Source organism: Scyliorhinus torazame, chromosome 14 (genome assembly GCF_047496885.1).
Source record: "Scyliorhinus torazame isolate Kashiwa2021f chromosome 14, sScyTor2.1, whole genome shotgun sequence".
NCBI lineage: Eukaryota > Metazoa > Chordata > Chondrichthyes > Carcharhiniformes > Scyliorhinidae > Scyliorhinus > Scyliorhinus torazame.
This window is the reverse complement of record NC_092720.1, coordinates 142,934,076-142,957,424: the sequence shown is the minus strand read 5'-3', so window position 1 is coordinate 142,957,424 and position 23,349 is coordinate 142,934,076. Positions and strand designations below refer to the sequence as shown.

The 23,349-nt window shown below is 48.2% G+C and overlaps 1 protein-coding gene across 8 annotated transcripts in view; it reads right to left on the bottom strand.

The window, feature by feature from the left end:
* LOC140390078 (kyphoscoliosis peptidase-like) overlaps positions 1–23,349 on the bottom strand; it is a 930,728-nt gene that overhangs the window by 38,932 nt on the left and 868,447 nt on the right. For all 8 annotated transcript variants that reach the window (XM_072474955.1, XM_072474961.1, XM_072474960.1 and 5 more), the window contains one exon: positions 6,326–6,514. In XM_072474955.1, coding sequence (XP_072331056.1) covers positions 6,326–6,514 — 189 coding nt within the window. The remainder of the gene's footprint in view (positions 1–6,325; positions 6,515–23,349) is intronic.

Genomic DNA, 23,349 nt, shown 5'->3' with positions numbered 1-23,349 from the left:
GGACTGAGGGTAGGGGTTTACTCGTGTTTCCCAGAGTGGTAGGAACTCTGTCAAACTATTACATACATACAAGCTGTCTGAATAGATGTCTGCTGGGGTCGGAAACGAGTCGGGGTGGTCTACAATGTGTGCAATCGCTGCCAGTTCTGCTGCCTGCGAGCCTAAATGTCCTGGCAACTTTAATGAAATTTCATCTTGGTCCCTGCGCGTCCTCTACATAAATACCGCAACTGGTAATTCTCTGTCCATTTAACACTGTGGAGGAGCCATCCAGATAAATCTTCAGGGTTGCGCACGTGTCTGTGGGCTGGGGTCTCTGGGGTGTACTACATGTTTTCCTGGGAGGTGTTTTGGGAATAAATGGGCCTGTGTTCTGTTTCGTGGTGATGATCTCACATTCATGAGGGGTGCCTGCATACTGCAAATTATCGGCAAGGAAGGTGTGGGTCTTGGTTCGTTTTACCGTGATGTCCCATCCCTGTAAAAGAAGGGTCCAACGGGCTGCGCGGATTTGGCTGACTGTGCTATCTTTAAGTCGGCCGTCTAACAATAGCTGTGTCGGGGTGTGTTCTGTGAGGATGGTGATGGGCTTGATTCCTGTAATGTAGGCGAAGTATTGTACTGCCCAAAAACTGCGGGCAGGTGCCTTTCACAGGCAGAAAATCCTTGCTCTACGGGGTCTAACACACGTGAGGCGTATGCTACGGGGTGTAATTGGTCATGGCGTTCCTGGAGGAGTACGGCTGAGCTGGTTCGGTCGGTGCTTGCTACTTCGATAGCGTACGGGGAATGTGGATCTGGAACCTGTAGTGCGAGGGCTGTGCTGAGTGCTCTTTTTAAAGCATCCACGGCATCTGTATGCTTTGGAAACCATTCCCAAGGTGCCTGCTTCTTGAGATGTTCGGAAAGGGGCGCTGCTTTAGTGGCGAAACCGTCAATATGGTTTCGGCAGTAGCCAACCAGTCCTAAAAATGACCGGAGGGCTGAGATGTTGTGAGGAATGGGCAATTAGACGATCGAGTCAATTCTCTTTTGCTCGATCTTGCGATTACCATGGGTGATCACTGTTCCCAGGTAAATCACTTTCTCTTTCAAAATCTGGGCCTTCTTGGGGTTGACTTTCCAACCAATTTGTTTTCGGAGTCCTAGGACTTCGGCGAGAAGCGAGATGTGCTCTCCCTTTGTGTCTGTCTGTAGTAACAAGTCGTCTACATGCTGGACCAGACAATCGGGCCAGGAAAATTTTGCTAAACCATTTGCCAGCTGTCGGTGGAAAATGGAGGGGGAGTTGTGGAAGCCTTGTGGAAGGTGCGTCCACGTGTATTATTGCCCTTGGAATGTAACGGTGAATTTGTACTGGCACGCTTTATCCAATGTAATGGACCAAAAGCTGTTACTAATGTCCAAAACCGAAAAAACGTTTGACTGGAGTCCCTGTTTGAGCATGGTCTCGGGACTCGTGGCTACGGTGGGGGCTGCTGCTGGGGTGACTTTGTTCAGTTTCCGGTAATCAATGGTCAGTCGCCATGATCCATCCTGTTTCCTGATGGGCCAGATTGGTGCGTTGTTTGTGGAGGCTACTGATCTGAGTACGCCTTGATCAAGTAAACTCTCTATTACTTTGGAGATTTCTCCCTCTGCTTCCTGGGGAAATCTGTACTGCTTCTGGGGTTTAGGGTCGGAACCTGTAATGTTCACAAAGCCAGCCAAATTGCCACAGTCGTGCTTGTGCTGTGCAAAAGCTGCTTTATGTTCCGGTAGGACTGCCCTAACCTGTTTGTCTGCACTAATGATTCAAGGATCGAACCAGACGTCTCCAATGAGCTAATCCTGTTTACGTATTCTCCTACTGTGAGCGTGGCGGGGGCTTGTGTTGCCTTTGCCATTTTCCAAACACACTTGTTAACTGGGTCAAAAGAAAGGTTATGGGAGCTCATGAAATTGATCCCAAGGATATGTTCTGCTGTCTGGGGCAGATCAACCAAAACTACAGGGTGCTTAGTTGTGATGTTCTCTATCTGTATCGCTACAGGGGCTGTGATGTGCCCCTGTTGTAAATGGCCTGTAAAGCCGCTGAGTGTGATGGTGTCTGTTGTGGGCCACGTGTCTCGCTGAAACATCGTGGAGGAATTGAGTTTGGTGCGGGACCCTCCTGTGTCCCAAAGAAATTCTACGGGGTGTCCCCGAACTTTGCCTGCCACTACCGGTCTACCAGACTTGTCCCAAAGGGTGTTGCAGACCCAAGTTGGGGAGCCCTAGTACTGTCAGTCGGTGCCGTTCATGTCTGCATTCTCTGAACGGGCGCTAACGCTATGGATCGGTTTTGCCCTATTCCTGTTTAGCGTGCCTGTCTGTTGGCTTCTCTGCTGCTTCTGGGGCGCGTTGCACACTCGTGCAAATTATCCTAACTGTCCCACAGTTGTAACATTCCTGAGCTTTGGCTGGGATGAGCTGTTCATGCCCTCATTTACCCATGCGGGGCTCTGGTGCGCTTTAACTGCGTTCATCTCTGCCTGCTCTTCATCGGGTGTTATAAATGCGGTTTTGCCTGCAATTGATTGCTCCCAAGCGCAGGCAATCTCTTCAAAACCCAGTTTTCATTGTGGGCCTCATCTGAGGGGTCATAATTTGCGCAAGCGTTTCGTCCTGCTTCTGTAGCGTGGGAGACTAAAATTCGGGTCCATTTGGCCATATTATCTGGGGACAAATGGGCACGGGCTAACTCTTCAAAAACTGCTGTGAAGTGAATCCACAAGCATCCAGCAAATGCTGTGGGGTGCTCTATCTTTTTTTGCCTACACTTTTGTAGGCCTTCTACGGGGTCTCCTCTGTTAAAGCCGATCGCATCAAGGATCGCTGTGTGCATCTCTTGGAGTGTGCCTCCTCCTACATTCTGTGGGTGGGGAAGGGCTGCCACGACTGAAGGGTCGAGGCTTAAAACTGTGAGCTTCACTTGCTCCTTTTCGTCCAGGCCGTACATGGTTGCCGGCTGTTTGACTTTCGCGAAAAATTGGTGGGGGTCTGATGTGGGAAGAGCGGTGCAATTTCTCCACACGTGTCCCATAATTGGGTCACAGTTAACGGGGTTGTGTAAAGGAAATCTGCTTCTCCTTCTCCTGTGGCCCTGCAGTGTGTGGTTACAGGGTTCATGGGGATGTGTTCTGCCTGTTCGGTTGGGGCGCTTTCCTTTTCTGGGGTTTTTCCTGCGTACATGTCCCATGTACGTATCTATGGGCAGTCTCGTTCAATTCATGCCAGTCGGGGTCATTTTCCTGATCGAGTTGTGGTACAAATGTGCTTTGAAATCCATTTAGATAAAATAATTCAGCAATTTGCTTCCGGCACTTTGCGTGGTCTATGGAGCTCTGCCTTTGTTCCGTTGTGGAAGTATGGAGTGCTCGTTGGGCTGCTTTTAAATCATTGCAGTGTTTCTGCAATTTCTCCACTTGCTGTTCTGTCTCTTGTCTTACCAAGACAGCACATTGCGTGCCTGGTAGGCCTTATCATATTGTGTGTGAAAACTGTTCAAATGCGCGAGACAATAGAACATAGAACATAGAAAAATACAGCACAGAACAGGCCCTTCGGCTCCACCTCTCTGTCCCTTGCTGCTAACTGCTCTTTTAAATCTCTATTCTCCTTCTCTACCTCACTCACGTCTACCTCACGGGTTCTGTCTCTCACCTCTATCTCTTTTAGCACAGGGCTAAATCGCTGGCTTTGAAAGCAAACCAAGGCAGGCGAGGTGCCGGAATGTGGCGACTAGGGGCTTTTCACAGTAACTTCATTTGAAGCCTACTTGTGACAATAAGCAATTTCCATTTCCATTCCATTTCTACAGGGCATCCTAACGCCCTCCTCTGTGCCTCGCAATTGTGCCAAAGAGGACCCGATTGCCACCGGCTTGCGAGCTTTCCCCAAGCTCTTCTTGTGGATCTCTGACAGGTTCTCCCACCAATTATGTCCTGTACTCCCGGGACCTGCTTCCTCATTAGCGCAGAATTCACTCCAAAGGAGCCATCCTTTCCCTTTGAGATATTTCCTGATCTCATCTTCCCAAACGGGACACTGTCCTACTCTACTGGTCGCTGCGACCCTGAATTCCTGGGGGTTCATAAGGCGTTCCATGCCTTCATTGCCATTTTCTCTATTTAGGTTCTCTACTGAATTTGGAACAGACGGTGATAAAATTTCCGGCCTACAAAACTCCCGACAGTTTCACGCGACAAAATCTCTCAGGTTTACCTTATATCCCTGTTAGTATGCATGCATTAACACACTTCCGAATCTCAGAGGCTTGATCAGTATTGTTCTTACGCTTGTGGTTTTTCTGTTTCCAATTGGATTCTCAATTAAAATTTTGGGTTCTCTCGGAGTGGTTAGGCCACTTCTAAGTTGTGTCCCGGTGGACTATGTTTAATTACGTTTGCTCAAGCGTCGCCAGGTATCTTTCGACACCGCCACAAGGTTCAGAACCGGATACTGATCAAAGACTCGATACACCAGTTAATAAGTTCAAAAGCAATGCTCATTGATTTACGCACAGTCAAATCTACTCATGCATAAACTCTACAAACTAAGTTATCACTATTACTAAAGCCTATACTTAGCTTCGGGTGCCCACTCAGTCAGAGGAACAATGGCCGTTGCTCGGTTCTGAGGCTGCTGGGTTGAGCTGTTTACAGGATAGCAACTAGGAGCGTCTATCTCGTAGCGTGCGTTGACTTGGAACTTACTTGGTCTGGTGTAGCTGCGAGGCTGGTCTCTCTCTTCGCTGAGAGCCAAGGCCAAAGAAGAAAGATTCTCCCTTGGGGAATACCTTTTATACCCAAAAGGGCTTTGCGTGCTTTTGGGCGGGCCTTGAACTTGGCCTCAATTAAATGGGCCTTTCCCAATCATTCGTATTGATCTTCCTCCAATAGAGGGGTGGTTTCCTGATTGCTGGGCATGTCCTAGGTGACCGTTGGTCTGCTTTGTTTTAGTCTCTTCTGGCGCCGGGGTGTCTGCCTTAACATTGTATGTCTAAATGTTTCCCTTTTGTCCCCGGAGATGGCTCATTAGTATGTAGATGGCTTAGTAGTCTGTCCTGTCTGAGAGCTAAGATTCTAATCAACAGACAGACCTTGCACCTGCTTGTTTCTTAGTATTGTCCAATTTTCACTGCATTCTTTGCGAGTGTCCATTTTGTAACCGGGACGTGGCCATCCCAGATAGCTACAGTGTGGCCCGTGGCTGATTTTGTGTGCATGTGAGTGGTCCGAGACTGATTTTGTGTGTGAGTGGCCCGTGACTGATATTGTGTGAGTGGCCCGTGACTGATTTTGTGTGTGTGTGAGTGGCCCGTGACTGATATTGTGTGAGTGGCCCGTGACTGATTTTGTGTGTGTGTGAGTGGCCCGTGACTGATTTTGTGTGTGTGTGTGAGTGGCCCGTGACTGATCTTGTGTGTATGTGTGAGTGGCCCGTGACGGATTTTGTGGGTGTGTGAGAGTGGCCCGTGACTGATATTGTGTGAGTGGCCCTGACTGATTTTGTGTGTGTGAGGCCCTGACTGATTTTGTGTGTGTGTGAGTGGCCCGTGACTGATCTTGTGTGTATGTGTGAGTGGCCCGTGACTGATTTTGTGTGTGTGCGAGTGGCCCGTGACTGATATTGTGTGAGTGGCCCTGACTGATTTTGTGTGTGTGAGTGGCCCTGACTGATTTTGTGTGTGTGTGTGAGTGGCCCTGACTGATTTTGTGAGAGTGTGTGGGCGTGACTGATTCTGTGTGCATGTGAGAGGCTCTTGGCTGATTGTGTAAGTGTGTGAGTGGCACTTGAATGAAAAAAGTTCCCCAGCCCTGCTGTGAAGTCATCACTGTCATCACCTTGAGAAATAGGCACAACCATCTCCATTTTCTCACCAATGTCTATCCACTGCATGAACATAACTGAGGGGGTACAATTTGACGCAGTAAAAACAGCATCCCAGTTTTCAATGCAGTCAGGCCCACCATTAGAGGAAAAGGGCTGATTAGAGATGAGCTATTCCCCATTGAGTCCCCTTTTTGAAGGTGAGGTTTTTTTTAGGCATACTGTGCCATTCCCTGCTTTCCTTTTGTAGAAGAATAGCGAAGTTCTACAAATGAGTCACCTTTTTTCAGGTCTTGAGCAAAAACATAGAGACCTCAATAAAAGGGAAAGATGAAAACTACAAAGATAACTTTGCCTCTCATGAGGACAAGGTTCAAATATCTATATATTGACCTTGCTTTATGCCTTCAGCACCTGCCAATTTGGGAATGAGTGAATGCAGAAATTGCGTAAAGTGAAAGGGAGTACTTACTTGAAAGTAAATTTGGTGCAGGTCTCATTAACGTGGCCTGCTCCCCAAGTACTGTCCAGAAGGTGCCATCTCCCATCCAGAAATACAGCGTTCCACGCATGGTCAGGTTCTCCTGAAAACGTCTTTCCAATTTCATAATTGTAACCTTTGGAATATCCTTCGATTGTTGTACACTCTATACCTGCAAGACTAATTTGTTGGCATTTAATATGTAGTTAATCATCAACCGCATCCAATTTTTTTTGTTTTGAGAAACGTGTTTGGACCAAATGGATTGCAATGGGATTTGATAAAGGTGAGGGAGAATATGAGGTCAGTCTCCAGAGGAATGCCAAGTTGGGATTAGATTGTAGGAATAGAGATTACTTTGGGAGCTTTTTTTAATTCACTGATAAAATGTGGGCTTCACTGGCTAGGCCAACATTTATTTACCATCCTTAATCACTCCTGAGAAGGTGGTGGTGAGCTGCCATCTTGAATTGCTGCTGTCTCTGTCAAGTAGGTACACCCACAATGCTGTTAGCGAGAGAATTCCAGGATTTTGACCCAGCAACAGTGAAGGAATTGCCGATATATTTTCAAGTCGGAATGATGAGTGACTTGGAGAGGAACTTCCAGGTGGTGGTGTTCCCATGTATCTGCTGCCCTTGTTCTGTTGAGATGTTGTTTTAAATTTTGTAGATGGTGCACACTGTTTCCACTGTGCTAATGGTGGAGGATGTTAATGTTTATCTTGGTGGATGGGGTGCCAAACAAACAGGCTGCTTTGTCCTAGATGGTGTTGAGCTTCTTGAGTGTGAGCTGCACTCATCAAGTGTTGCTCTCTTTGGTGTTGTCTCTTAATTTGGCTCTGTTTAATTACGTTTGCTCAAGAGTCGCCAGGTATCTTTCGACACCGCCACAAGGTTCAGAACCGAATACTGATCAAAGACTCAATACACCAGTTAGTTAGTTCAAAAGCAATGCTCTTTATTTACACACTCAAATCTACTCATGCATAAACTCTACAAACTAAACTATCACTATTACTAAAGCCTATACTTAGCTTCGGGTGCCCACTCAGTCAGAGGAACAATGCCCGTTGCTCGGTTCTGAGGCTGCTGGGTTGAACTGTTTACAGGATAGCAACTAAGAGCGTCTATCTCGTAGCGTTCGTTGACTTGGAACTTATTTGGTCTGGCGGAGCTGCGAGGCTGGTCTCTCTCTTCGCTGAGAGCCAAGGCAAAAGAAGAAAGATTCTCTCTTTTAATACCTAAAAGGGCTTTGCGTGCTTTTGGGCGGGCCTTGAACTTGGCCTCAATTAATTTGGCCTTTCCCAATCATTCTTATCAATCTTCCTCCAATAGAGGGGTGGGTTCCCTAGTTGCTGGGCGTGTCCTAGGTAGCTGTTGGTTTGCTTTGTTTGAGTCTCCTCTGGCGCCGGGGTGTCTGCCTTAACATTGTTTATCTAAATGTTACCCTTTTGTCCCCGGAGATGGCTCATTAGTATGTAGATAGCTTAGCAGTTTTTGTCCTGTCTGAGAGCTGAGGCTCGAATCAACAGACAGACCTTGCACCTGCATGTTTCTCAGTATTGCCCAATTTTCCCTGCATTCTTTGAAAGTGGTCATTTTGTAATCGGGACGTGGCCATCCCAGATGGCTACACACCCTCCTTGTGATCCTCAGTGCGAAGCATGAAGGATCACACTACTGCGTCATCTTCATCCTCTGACCAAACGGAGCACACATACTTAGGCTCTACACTGTCCTTTCCTATGCAACACAATTTTACCTAAACCATTTAAAATACATTCATTATCATAAAACTCTACAGGGTGCTATGACATTGATACATGCATTACAGAAAAGTAAAAAACTGGAACCTCTAACTATTCTCAATAAACTATCCTCAGTCAAACAATCCAAAAGTAATCTATACATCTTAACCTGTACAAAATAGCAGCACACAAATTTCTCTGGCCTGGCAGTCAGACACAGAGGTTTACATCTCTTTATTCCACAGAATACATAAAGAAAAATGGATGCACTTTAATCCATCCCAATGGATTCGGGGGTCTGGTGAAATCTGAAAATGGGGGACCTAAACCTGTATACCGGGGTGCGAGAGCGATATGCTCTCTTTCGCCATTTCCTAACTCTAAACGTTTGCACGACACTGCAAAGTATTGCCAGCACTAAGAGTGCTTCGACTACATACGAGAGTGAGTACCAGGTGATAAACCTATCACACCAGGTCGAGGTATTGCTAGCTGTCGCGGGGCTAGTTATCTCGGGGTTCCGTGTATTGCAGGGGTGGGAATTATTTACGGTTTGTGTGGCAGGGGTCAGGGGGTAGCGTCCACGCGGAACTGAAGGGATCCCACTAAGATCCATGTGAACACGAAGGCTGTCTTCATCTTTGTCGGTCTTCTTCTTTGTCTTCCTCTGGGGTTCCTGAGGTTCCGGAGTTCTGTGAACACAAGCATAATTTCTGTTATTATCTTGCTTAAGATCTCGTATGTCTGTCTGTCTGTCCTTTATTGCCAATTTCCCTTTATAATTGGTCACCATCTGTGACTCCCTCATTTTAAAAAAAAACCCGAATCTTGGGACAAGACATCTAAGAAAAATACTGCCATACTGCGAGCCGTCGGGCAGCCTGTGTGATTGACTATCCCAGTGTTTGAGGATGTAAATAGCATAGGGAAGCAACCCAAGGATTGCCAAAACCAAACAAAAGAATTTTGAACGTAACGAGCCAAAATGGGGTGTGTATGGGCCGCGGCGGGTAAGAAATGGGTGGAATCCCCAGGTAGGACGGTGATCAATGCCGTATGTGCTCTACCCGAGCGTAGTTGACCAGAGGGGGGGTCCTCAGGCAGGGCGGGGACCAATGCCGTTTCTCCACTGCCTGAGCAACCGGCAAGAACGGGTAAAATGTGGTCGCCGTGCGGGCTTCCTCTCAAATCTGGAGAGTAGCTATGAGTCATGTCTGTCGACAAACCAGTTCCACTGAACGGTTGTCTGGCGACAAACTTGTACCTTTAAACTGATTTCTGTTGACAAACTAGTTCCTCTGAACTATTGTCTTGGGACAAACTTGTTCCTCTAACAGGCATTGGGCGTCAAAGGAGTGGTGACGTAGGGCCTTGAAAACTTCGGAGTTTACGAACAACACTTAACACTTAACGAACAAACATACAATGAAAATGGTGCAGGTTCCATCAGAAAGGACACCGTATCTCTCCAGCGGTTCCTTTTTTTCCATCATCTGGACACCTCATTACTCAATAGTGAACAGGGTCGCAAAGGGATTTGTTTGGTGGGAGTCAGACTCTAAGTCATCATCTTCTCCCGGCTGCCAAACTCTTGACTGTAGGAACCGTGCTAAAGCTGCTTGGGGCGAATTGGGGTCCATTCCATCATTCCGGATGAGCCTGAACGAATTGTCTCGGTGCCAGAATCGTGTGTCGAGGTTGGAACTACTATGCTTCAATCAGTAGTCGTCGGGCAGTGGGTCTGGGTCAGGGGCTTTGATATATGTAATCTCGAAGGGGTCAGTGGAATCATGCTCGGATTCGCTGGGATTGGGGCCTGGTGCAGGGGCATGGTCGTAACGTGGTGTGCTGTGGCTATCGTCATCGTGATCGCTATCACTGTCGCTGCTGATTGAAGGAAGGGAGAGGCGGAGTCGTGTCTCTGGAGGCAGAGTTGAAGTCGGGTCTGAGGGCAGGCTGGAGTGGTTGGGGGAGGGGAGGAATACGTCATCTGTGGGCGGGACGTGGTCATCTGCTGCTGCGAGCAGGATGTGGTGTGTGTGGTTATTCTGCGACCCGTAAGCCTTGAGCTGGTTTATTTGAAACCACACAGACTTACCATTGGGATAGGTTATTTTGTATACTGAGGGGCTGACTTTGTCCGAAATGGAGTACGGTCCAAAAAATTTGGGGGAAAGGAATGAACTGAGGTTGTAAAGGGAAAGCATAACTTGTGCCCTACTGTAAGCTCAGTGGCGTGTACTGTTTTGTCGAAACAAGCCTTGCTCTGTTTCTTTCTGGTTCCAAGTCTCACAGCTTCTGTGAGTTGGGCTACCTTTATGTTCTCTAACAATTGTTGAACCGCATTTTCATGCGTGAGGGCTGTAACTGCAGGGCTGGCCAAATCCAGTCCTAATAAATACTCTGTGCCTTTCGTGGGGCGTCCGGTCATGAGGGTGTGGGGGGTGTATCCTGTGGACGTGGATAGCGTGTTTCTTAAAAACATTAAAACAAATGGGAGAATTGAATCCCAGGTGCTGTTATTCTGCTGTACCATTTTCCTGAGGGTGGCTTTTAATGTCCTATTCATCCTCTCTACAAGACCATTCGACTGGGGATGGTATGCGATATGAAACTTTTGTCGAATACCGAAAATCGTGAGGGCGTTTTTCATTACACGTTCTGTGAAAAGGGAGCTTGATCAGATTCTATACTGCGTGGGAGTCCCCATCTTGTAAAGATGTGGTGTGTTAATATTTTAGCCGTTGTCTTGGCCGTGTTAATTCGCGATGGAAATGCTTCCACCCATTTTGTGAAGGTGTCTATGACCACCAACACATACTTGTAACCATTTCGGCACAGGGGTAGGGGTCCTATATAATCTATCTGGAGATTTGTCTAGGGTCCATTAACGGGGTGGGAATGACTAAGTTGAGCCTTTTTAGCATATCTGTCCGGATTGTTCTGGGCACAGATTAAGCAATTCTCTATGTAGTGCATTACATCGGTTTTTAAATCAGGCCACCAACAGAACGTTGTGAGGTGGGCTAGGGTGGGGTTCAATTCCTTGATGTCCATGATTGTCATGGAACTGACAAATGATCTGGTTCCTGTCCTGGCTGGGAACTATATAAATGCCATCCTTTAAAATCACACCGTCATGTGTGGTTATTGTGTTTTTGTATTTTTCATACAGAGCTGGGAAGGTTCCCTTTAAAACTTCCCTGAGTTTCTCGTCCTCTTTCTGGGTCTTCGCTAAATCCTGAATGTTGGTCTGTGAGACCTGAACTGCGTGCACTGGGCTGCTTTCGGGAGGGTTCCAAAAATAACCATGCCGGAGCCTGCCTTCGTTAGGGCGTCTGCTTTTACGTTACCAGGGGGGGAAGAACGGTGATAACTGCAAACCTTAATTATTCCGTATTTCCTATCCTTCGCTGTCTCTAAGATATGGCGGAGTAATGGGGCTGAGTAATGGGTTTACCGTCCGCGGAAATAAATCCTCTTGTTTCCCACAGGAGTAGGAATTCCGTCAAACTGTTGCATACATACAAGCTGTCTGAATTGATGTCTGCTGGGGTCGGGAACAAGTCGGGGTGGTCTACAATGTATGCAATCGCTGCCAGCTCTGCTGCCTGCGAGCCTAAGTGTCCTGGCAACTTTAATGCAATCTCACCTAGGGCGCGTCCCTGCGCGTCCTCTACATAAATACCGCAACCGGTAATTCTCTCTCCATTTAACACTGTGGAGGAGCCATCCACATAAATCTTCAGGGGTGCGCACGTGTCTGTGGGCTGGGGTCTCTGGGGTGTACTACCTGTTTTCCTGGGAGGTGTTTTAGGAATAATTAGGCCTGTGTTCTGTTTCGTGGTGATGATCTCACACTCATGAGGGGTGCCTGCATACTGAAAATTATCGGCAAGGAAGGTATGGGTCTTGGTTCATTTTACTGTGATGTCCCGTCCCTGTAAAAGAAGGGTCCAACGGGCTGCATGGATTTGGCTGACTGTGCCAGCCTTAAGTCTGCCGTCTAACAATAGCTGTGTCGGGGTGTGTTCTGTGAGGATGGTAATGGGGTTGAGTCCTGTAATGTAGGCGAAGCATTGTACTGCCCAAAAAACTGCGAGCAGGTGCCTTTCACAGGCAGAAAATCCTTGCTCTACGGGGTCTAACACACGTGAGTCGTATGCTACGGGGCATAATTGGTCATGGCGTTCCTGGAGGAGCATGGCCGAAAGGGTTCGGTCGGTGCTTGCTACTTCGATAGCGTACGGGGAAAGTGGATCTGTGACCTGTAGTGCGGGGGCTGTGCTTTGTGCTCTTTTTAAAACGTCCACGGCATCTGTAAGCTGTGGAAATTATTCACAAGGTGCCTGTTTCTTGAGAAGTTTGGAAAGGGGCGCTTCTTTAGTGGCGAAACCGTCAATATGGTTTCGGCAGTAGCCAACCAGTCATAAAAATGACAAGAGGGCTGAGACATTGTGGGGAAGGGGCAATTAGACGATCGAGTCAATTCTCTTTTGCTCGATCTCGCGTTTACCATGAGTGATCACTGTTCCCAAGTAAATCACTTTCTCTTGCAAAATTTGGGCCTTCTTGGGGTTGACTTTACAACCAATTTCTTTTAGGAGTGCTAGGAGTTCGCGAGAAGCGAAATGTGCTCTCCCTTTGTGTCTGTCTGTAGTAACAAGTCGTCTACATACTGGACCAGACAATCGGGGTGGGAAAATTTGGCTAATCCATTTGCCAGCTGTCGGTGGAAAATGGAGGAGGAGTTGTGGAAGCCTTGTGGAAGGCACGTCCACGTGTATTGTTGCCCTTGGAATGTGAAGGCGAATTTGTACTGGCACGCTTTAGCCAATGTAATGGGCCAAAAGCCGTTACTAATGTCCAAAACCCCCCAAAATTTTGACTGGATTACCTGTTTGAGCATGGCCTCGGGACTCCTGGCTACAGCGGGGGCTGCTGCTGGGGTGACTTTGTTCAGTTCCCGGTAATCAATGGTCAGTCGCCATGATCCATCCGGTTTCCTGATGGGCCAAATTGGGGCGTTGTTTGTGGAGGCTACTGATCTGAGTACGCCTTGATCCAACAAACTCTCTATTACTTTGGAGATTTCTCCCTCTGCTTCCTGGGGAAATCTGTACTGCTTCTGGGGTTTAGGGTCGGAACCTGTAATGTTCACAAAGCCAGCCAATTTGCCACAGTCGGGCTTGTGCTGTGCAAATGCTGCTTTATGTTCCTGTAGGACGGCCCTAACCTGTTTGTCTGCACTAATGGCTCAAGGGTCAAACCAGACGTCTCCAATGAGCTAATCCTGTTTACGTACTCTCCTACTGTGAGCGTGGCGGGGGCTCGTGTTGCCTTTGCCATTTTCCAAACACACTTGTTAACTGGGTCAAAAGAAAGGTTATGGGAGCTCATGAAATTGATCCCAAGGATATGTTCTGCTGTCTGGGGCAGATCAACCAAAACTACGGGGTGCTTAGTTGTGATTTTCCTTATTTGTATTGCTACAGGGGCTGTGATGTATCCCTGTTGTAAATGGCCTGTAAAGCTGCTGAGTGTGATGGTGTCTGTTGTGGGCCACGTGTCTCTCTGAAACATCGTCGAGGAATTGAGTGTGGTGCTCCTGTGTCCCAAAGAAATTCTACGGGGTGTCCCCGAACTTTGCCTGCCACTACCGGTCTACCGGACTTGTCCCAAAGGGTGTCGCAGACCCAAGTTTGGGAGCCCGAACACCGTCAGTCGGTGCCGTTCAAGTCTGCATTCTCTGAACGGGCGCTAACGCTATGGATCGGCTTTGCCCTATTCCTGTTTAGGGTGCCTGTCGGTTTCTCTGCTGCTTTTGGGGCGCGTTGCACTCTCGTGCAAAGTGTCCTAACTGCCCACAATTGTAACATTCTTGAGCTTTGGGCTGGGGTTGGCTGCTCCTGCCCTCATTTACCTATGCGGGGTTCTGGTGCGCTTTAACTGCATTCATCTCTGCCTGCTCTTCATCGGGTTTTATAAATGCGGTTTTGCCTGCAATTGATTGCTCCCAAGCGCGGAACAATCTCTTCAAAACCCATTTTTCATTGTGGGCCTCGTCTGAGGGGTCATAATTTGCGCAAGCATTTCGTCCTGCTTCTGTGGCGTGGGAGACTAGAATTTGGGTCCATTTGGCCATATTATCTGGGGACAAATGGGTGCGGGCTAACTCTCCAAAAACTGCGGTGAAGTGAATCCACAAGTGTCCAACAAACGCTGTGGGGTGCTCTGTCTTCTTTTGCCTACACTTATTTAGGCCTTCTACTGGGTCTCCCCTGTTAAAGCCGATCTCATCAAGGATCGCTGTGTGCATCTCTTGGCGTGTGCCTCCTCCTACATTCTGTGTGTCGGGAAGGGCTGCCACGACTGAAAGGTCGAGGCTTAAAACTGTGAGCTTCACTTTCTCTTTCTCGTCCAGGCCGTACATGGTAGCCGGCTGTTTGACTTTCGCGAAAAATTGGTGGGTGTCTGATGTGGGAAGGAACGGTGTAATTTTTCCATACGCATCCCGTAATTGGGTCACGGTCAACGGGGTTGTGTAAAGGAAATCTGCTTCTCCTTCTCCTGCAGCCCTGCAGTGTGTGGTTACAGGATTCATGGGGGTGTGTTCTGCCTGTTCGATCAGGGTTGGGGCGCTTTCCTTTTCTGGGGCTTTCCTGCGTGCATGTCCCATGTACGTATCTATGGGTAGTCTCGTTCAATTCCTGCCTTTCGGGGCCATTTTCTTGATCTAATTGTGGTCCAAATGTGCTGTGAAACCCATTTTGAACGGAAAGCAGAGATTGCAATTCTGCAATTTGCTTCCGGCACTTTGCGTGGTCTATGGAACTCAACCTTTTTTCCATCGTGGAAGTATGGAGTGCTCATAGGGCTGCTTTCTGATCATTGCGTTGTTTCTGCAATTTCTCGAGTTGCTGTTCTGTCTCTTGCCCTACCAAGACCGCACGTTGCGAGTCCTGGTTGGCCTAATCATATTGCGTCTGAACACTGTTCAAATGAGCGAGACAAGACTGATGTGCCCGCTTGGCATCATCCACCTCTCTGTCCCTTGCTGCTAACTGCTCTTTTAAATCTCTATTCTCCTTCTCCACTTCACTCACGTCTACCTCACTGGTTCTGTCTCTCTCCTCTATCTCTCTACGGAGCGTCCTAACGACCTCCACTGTGCCTCGCAATTGTGCCAAACAGGACACGATTGCCATCGGCTTGCGAGCATTCCCTAAGCTCTTCTTGTGTACCTCTGACAGGTTCTCCCACCAAGTATGTCCTATACCCCCGGGACCTGTTTCATCATTGTCGCAGAATTCACTCCAAAGGGGCCATCCTTTCCCTTTGAGATATTTCCTGATCTCATCTTCCCAAACGGGACACTGTCCTACTCTACTGGTTGCTGCGACCTCAAATTCCTGGGGGTTCATAAGGCGTTCCATTGCCTTCATTGCCATTTTCTCTATCTAGGTTCTCTACTGAATTTGGAACAGGGGTTAATCAAGTGGTGATGTAAACACGGGTATGGCTTACGCTAATTTCTGGCCTACAAACTCCCGACAGTTTTATGCAACTAAATCTCTCCGGTTTACCATATATCCCTGTTAGTACACATGTACTAACACACTTCCGAATCTCAGAGGCTTGATCAGTACTGTTCTTACGCTTGTGGTTTTTCTGTTTCCAATTGGATTCTCAATTAAAATTTTGGGTTCTCTCGGAGTGGTTAGGCCACTTCTAAGTCGTGTCCCGGTGGAGTTGCCAGTAAATGTTGCTCTCTTTGGTGTTGTCTCTTAATTTAGCTCTGTTTAATTACTTTTGCTCAAGAATTGCCAGGTATCTTTCGACACCGCCACAAGGTTCAGAAACGAATACTGATCAAAGACTCGATACACCAGTTAGTAAGTTCAAAAGCATTGTTCATTTATTTACACACAGTCAAATCTACTCATGCATAAACTCTACAAACTAAACTATCACTATTACTAAAGCCTATACTTAGCTTCGGGTGCCCACTCAGTCAGAGGAACAATGGCCGTTGCTCGGTTCTGAGGCTGCTGAGTTGAGCTGTTTACAGGATAGCAACTAGGAGCGTCTATCTCATAGCGTGCGTTGACTTGGAGCTTACTTGGTCTGGCTGCTCGGATGGTCTCTCTCTTCGCTGAGAGCCAAGGCCAAAGAAGAAAGATTCTCTCTTTTAATACCTAAAAGGGTTTTGCGCGCTTTTGGGCGGGCCTTGAACTTGGCCTCAATTAATTGGGCCTTTCCCAATCATTCTTATCGATCGTCCTCCAATAGAGGGGTGGGTTACCTGGTTGCTGGGCGTGTCCTAGGTGGCCGTTGGTTTGCTTTCTTTGAGTCGCCTCTGGTGTCTGTCTAAATGTTAATCTAAATGTTTCCCTTTTGTCCCCGGAGATGGCTCATTAGTATGTAGATGGCTTAGCAGTTTCTGTCCTGTCTGAGAGCTAAGGCTCTAATCAACAGACTGACCTTGCACCTGCTTGTTTCTCAGTATAATCCAATTTTCCCTGCATTCTTTGCAAGTGTCTATTTTGTAATCGGGGCGTGGCCATCCCAGATGGCTACATCAGACAAGTGGAGAGTATTCCATCACACTCCTGACTTTTGCCTTTTGGCAGACTTTGTGAGAGTCAGGATGTGAGTTATTTGCTGTCGGATTCCTAGCCTTTCATCTGCTCGGATAGCCATAGTATTAATATAGTTAGTCCTGTTCAGTTTCTGGTCAATGGTAACCTCCAGGATTTTGTTAATGGATGATTTAGTGATGGTAAAACTATTGAATCTCAGGGGGAGATGGCCAGAGTCTCTCTTGTTCTGTTACCATCCCAGTTGATGTTATAAATGGACAGGAAGGTCCCAGAATGGAATCATGGGGCAAAAGTCCTTAACCTTTACTTTTTCATGTAGAATTTGGAGGAACCGAGTCACAGAACCAATAATTAGAACAAAGAACAAAGAAATGTACAGCACAGGAACAGGCCCTTCGGCCCTCCAAGCCCATGCCGACCATGCTGCCCGTCTGAACTAAAATCTTTACCACTTCCTGGGTCCATATCCCTCTATTCCCATCCAATTCATGTATTTGTCAAGGTGCCCCTTAAATGTCACTATCGTCCCTGCTTCCACCACCTCCTCCGGCAGCGAGTTCCAGGCACCCACGACCCTCTGTGTAAGAAACTTGCCTCGTACATCTCCTCTAAACTTTGCCCCTTGATGCACGATCAATCACTACTGAAGCGAGATTGAAGTCCAATTATTGTAGGGCAGCACGGTAGCATTGTGGATAGCACAATTGCTTCACAGCTCCAGGGTCCCAGGTTTGATTCCGGCTTGTGTCACTGTCTGTACGGAGTCTGCACATCCTCCCCGTGTGTGCGTGGGTTTCCTCCGGGTGCTCCGGTTTCCTCCCACAGTCCAAAGATGTGCAGGTTAGGTGGATTGGCCATGATAAATTGCCCTTAGTGTCCAAAATTGCCCTTAGTGTTGGGTGGGGTTACTGGGTTATGGGGATCGGGTGGAGGTGTTGGCCTTGGGTAGGGTGCTCTTTCCAAGAGCCGGTGCAGTCTCGATGGGCCGAATGGCCTCCTTCTGCACTGTAAATTCTATGTTAATTGAAGGCTTTAATGGACAAGTAGTTACCCCAACAGCTCCGGTACAGAATGACTGCTGTGGGTGAAACACAGACCCTTATGCTCCGCCTGCTTGGCGGAACCAGCAGGCAGGTTCCACCACTCATACTACAGTATAAGGTACATCCCACCTAGGTATCACGATACCCCTAATATAGTCTACCACATTCACCCCCTGTTTAAAAATAAGTCCGGCAGGCGTGGTGGCCTTGCTTTTACAGTGGTAGAGGTTGTAGCGGTACCCATTGGTGCCTTTACACGCAATACACATATTTACAGAGAATTACTTGCAAGTTCATTTTACAATAAAACTATCAGCCGGTCGGGGCCCCTGGTCGTCCTCTGCGATCGTCGCAGTCCCGGCGGTGATGTTGGCATCGGCTCGGGCATCCGAGGCTCTGGGAACGTGACGTCCTCAGCTTCATCGCATCTGGATGGGGCCAGTGGGAGGACGGATTCTCCTGGGAAGGGGGCTGCGGTGGTATGCGCCGGTGAAAAAATGGTTGGGGTTGGTGGGGGGGGGGAGGGGGGGGAGGGGGGGTCCAGTGGGGGCCAGGTCCCGGATGGAGACCGTGTCTTGTCAGCCATTGGGGTGCACCAGATAGGAGATGTAACCTCTCGACCAGTGGGTCCGACTTGTGGGCCCGTACGTGTTTGCGGAGTAGGAGGGGTCCGGGGGCTGCCATCCATGCTGGGAGCGAGGTCCCCAAGGAGGACATCGGAGGGAAGGCAAGGAGACGTTCATGAGGTGTTTTATTGGTAGTAGTGCACAGTAGTGATCGGATGGAGTGAAGTGCATCAGGGAGGTCCTCCTGCCATCGGGACACTGGGAGATTCTTGGAGCGTAGGTCCACTAGCCTTCCAGATCGTCCCGTTTCATTGAATTTACAGTGCAGAAGGAGGCCATTCAGCCCATCGAGTCTGCACCGGCTCTTGGAAAGAGCACCCTACCCAAGCTCACATTCCACCCTATCCCCATAACCCAGTAACCCTACCCAACACTAAGGGCAATTTTGGACACTAAGGGCAATTTTGCATGGTCAATCCACCTAACCTGCACATCTTTGGACTGTGGGAGGAAACCGGAGCACCCGGAGGAAACCCACACACACGGGGAGAATGTACAGACTCCGCACAGACAGTGATCCAAGCCAGGAATCGAACCTGGGACCCTGGAGCTGTGAAGCAATTGTGCTAACCACTATAGGGGGAGATGAGTAGAGTATTAGTCATTGGAGACTCCACAGTTAGGGGGATAGATAGGAGATTCTGTGGGAACGAGAGAGACCCGCGGTTGGTGTGTTGCCTCCCAGGTTCCAGGGTGCGTGATGTGTTTTCGGGATCCTTAAGGGGGAGGGGGAGCAGCCCCAAGTCGTGGTCCACATAGGTACCAACAACATATGTAGGAAAAGGGATAGGGATGTAAGGCAGGAATTCAGGGAGCTAGGGTGGAAACTTAGATCTAGGACAAACAGAGATATTATCTCTGGGTTGTTACCCGTGCCACGTGATAGCGAGATGAGGAATAGGGAAAGAGAGGAGTTGAATGTGTGGCTACAGGGATGGTGCAGGAGGGAGGGTTTCAGATTTCTGGATAACTGGGGCTCATTCTGGTGTCGGTGGGACCTCTACAAACGGGATGGTCTACACCTGGACCAGAGGGGTACCAATATCCTGGGGGGGAAATTTGCTAATGCTCTTCGGGAGGGTTTAAACTAGTTCAGCAGGGGCTTGGAAACCCGAATTGTAGCTCCAGTATACAGGAGGTTGAGAGAAGTGAGGTCATGAGTAAGGTTTTAAAGTTGCAGGAGTGTACCGGCAGGAAGGAAGGTGGTTTAAAGTGTGTTTTCTTCAATGCCAGGAGCATCCGGAATAAGGTGGGAGAACTTGCGGCATGGGTTGGTACCTGGGACTTCGATGTTGTGGCCATTTTGGAGACATGGATAGAGCAGGGACAGGAATGGTTGTTGCAGGTGCCGGTGTTTAGATATTTCAATAAGCTCAGGGAAGGTGGTAAAAGAGGGGGAGGGGTGGCATTGTTAGTTAAGTACAGTATTACGGTGGCAGAAAGGTCGTTTGATGAGGACCCGTCAATTGAGGTAGTATGGGCTGAGGTTAGAAACAGGAAAGGAGAGGTCACCCTGTTGGGGTTTTCTATAGGCCTCCGAAAAGTTCCAGAGATGTAGAGGAAAGGATTGCAAAGATGATTCTGGATAGGAGCAAAAGCAACAGGGTAGTTGTTATGGGGGACTTTAACTTTCCAAATATTGACGGGAATCTCTATAGTTTGAGTACTTTAGATGGGTCCGTTTTCGTCCAATGTGTGCAGGAGGGTTTCCTGACACAGTATGTAGATCGGCCAACGAAAGGCGAGGCCGTATTGGATTTGGTACTGGGTAATGAACCAGGACAGGTGTTAGATTTGGAGGTAGGTGAGCACTTTGGTGATAGTGACCACAATTCGATTACGTTTACTTTAGTGATGGAAAGGGATAGGTATATACCGCAGGGCAAGAGTTATATCTGGGGGAAAGGCAATTATGATGCGATAAGGCAAGACTTAGGATGCATCGGATGGAGAGGAAAACTGCAGGGGATGGGCACAATGGAAATGTGGAGCTTGTTCAAGGAACAGCTACTGCGTGTCCTTGATAAGTATGTGCCTGTCAGGCAGGGAGGAAGTGGTCGAGCAAGGGAACCGTGGTTTACTAAGGCAGTCAACACACTTGTCAAGAGGAAGAAGGAGGCTTATGTAAAGGTGAGACATGAAGGTTCAGTAAGGGCGCTTGAGAGTTACAAGTTAGCTAGGAAGGACCTAAAGAGAGAGCTAAGAAGAGCCAGGAGGGGACATGAGAAGTCTTTGGCAGGTAGGATCAAGGATAACCCTAAAGCTTTCTATAGATATGTCAGGAATAAAAGAATGACTAGGGTAAGAGTAGGGCCAGTCAAGGACAGTAGTGGGAAGTTGTGCGTGGAGTCCGAGGAGATAGGAGAGGTGCTAAATGAATATTTTTCGTCAGTATTCACACAGGAAAAAGATAATGCTTTTGAGGAGAATACTGAGATTCAGGCTACTAGACTAGAGGGGCTTGAGGTTCATAAGGAGGAGGTGTTAGCAATTCTGGAAAGTGTGAAAATAGATAAGTACCCTGGGCCGGATGGGATTTATCCTAGGATTCTCTGGGAAGCTAGGGAGGAGATTGCTGAGCCTTTGGCTTTGATCTTTAAGTCATCTTTGTCTACAGGAATAGTGCCAGAAGACTGGAGGATAGAAAATGTTGTCCCCTTGTTCAAGAAGGGAAGTGGAGACAACCCCGGTAACTATAAACCAGTGGGCCTTACTTCTGTTGTGGGCAAAATCTTGGAAAGGTTTATAAGAGATAGGATGTATAATCATCTGGAAAGGAATAATTTGATTAGAGATAGTCAACACGGTTTTGTGAAGGGTAGGTCGTGCCTCACAAACCTTATTGAGTTCTTTGAGAAGGTGACCAAACAGGTGGATGAGGGTAAAGCAGTTGATGTGGTGTATATGGATTTCAGTAAAGCGTTTGATAAGGTTCCCCACGGTAGGCTACTGCAGAAAATATGGAAGCATGGGATTCAGGGAGATTTAGCAGTTTGGATCAGAAATTGGCTAGCTGGAAGAAGACAAAGGATGGTGATTGATGAGTGCGATAGTGAGAGTTTGGTGACCGAGGGAGTTAGGTGAGGAGGGAGTAAGGCGCTCCTTTCATTTTGTTTCCGACATTTCCGCAAAGAGTGCGAAGAGAGCCAGGAGTTTACAGAAAGTGTAGCTGACTGGGAGCAGGGTCGGTGGGCGGAGATCTAGTTAGTCCACAGGGCAGCTATATTCTGTCAGGTAAGAGGGGATGGAGGCTAGGCCAGTTACATGCTCCTCCTGTAGGATGTGGGTGGTGAGGGATATCACCGGTGTCCCCACTGACTATACCTGCGGGAAGTGCACCCAACTTCAGCTCCTCAAAGACCGTGTTAGGGAACTGGAGCTGAAGCTGGATGAACTTCGGATCATCCGGGAGGCAGAGGGGGTGATTGAGAAGAGTTACAAGGAGGTAACCACACCCAAGGTACAGGACAAGAATAGCTGGGTTACAGTCAGGGGGAAAAAAACAAACAGGCAGAAAGTGCAGGGATCCCTCGTGGCCGTTCCCCTTCAAAACAAGTATACCATTTTGGATGCTGTTGGGGGGGATGACCTACCGGGGGAAGGCCCTAGCGGCCAGGTCTCTGGCACTGAGTCTGGCTCTGGGGCTCAGAAGGGAAGGGGGGAGAATAGTAAAGCAATAGTTGTAGGAGATTCAATGGTTAGGGGAATAGATAGGAGATTCTGTGGTCGCGAGCGAGACTCCCGGAAGGTATGTTGCCTCCCGGGTGCCAGGGCCAGGGATGTCTCGGATCGTGTCTTCAGGATCCTTAAGGGGGAGGGTGAGCAGCCAGAAGTCGTGGTGCACATTGGTACCAACGACATAGGTAGGAAAAGGGGTGTGGAGGTAATAAACAAGTTTAGGGAGTTAGGCTGGAAGTTAAAAGCCAGGACAGACAGAGTTGTCATCTCTGGTTTGTTGCCGGTGCCACGTGATAGCGAGGCTAGGAATAGGGAGAGAGTGCAGTTGAACACGTGGCTGCAGGAATGGTGTAGGAGGGAGGGCTTCAGGTATTTGGATAATTGGAGCGCATTCTGGGGAAGGTGGGACCTGTACAAGCAGGACGGGTTGCATCTGAACCAGAGGGGCACCAATATCCTGGGAGGGAGGTTTTCTAGTACTCTTCGGGAGGGTTTAAACTAATTTGGCAGGGGAATGGGAACCGGATTTGTAGTCCAGCAACTAAGGTAGCCGATATTCAGGACGCCAAAGCGTGTAATGAGGCAGTGGGGAAGGGAACACTGACAAAGGAGAGTACTTGCAGGCACGGAGAGGGGTTGAAGTGTGTATACTTCAACGCAAGAAGCATCAGGAATAAGGTGGGTGAACTTAAGGCATGGATCGGTACTTGGGACTACGATGTGGTGGCCATCACGGAAACTTGGATAGAAGAGGGGCAGAAATGGTTGTTGGAGGTCCCTGGTTATAGATGTTTCAATAAGATTAGGGAGGGTGGTAAAAGAGGTGGGGGGGTGGCATTATTAATTAGAGATAGTATAACAGCTGCAGAAAGGCAGTTCGAGGAGTATCAGCCTACTGAGGTAGTATGGGTTGAAGTCAGAAATAGGAAAGGAGCAGTCACCTTGTTAGGAGTTTTCTATAGGCCCCCCAATAGTAGCAGAGATGTGGAGGAACAGATTGGGAAACAGATTTTGGAAAGGTGCAGAAGTCATAGGGTAGTAGTCATGGGCGACTTTAACTTCCCAAATATTGAGTGGAAACTCTTTAGATCAAATAGTTTGGATGGGGTGGTGTTTGTGCAGTGTGTCCAGGAAGCTTTTCTAACGCAGTATGTAGATTGTCCGACCAGAGGAGGGGCAATATTGGATTTAGTACTGGGTAATGAGCCAGGGCAAGTGATAGATTTGTTAGTGGGGGAGCATTTTGGAGATAGTGACCACAATTCTGTGACTTTCACTTTAGTAATGGAGAGGGATAGGTACGTGCAACAGGGCA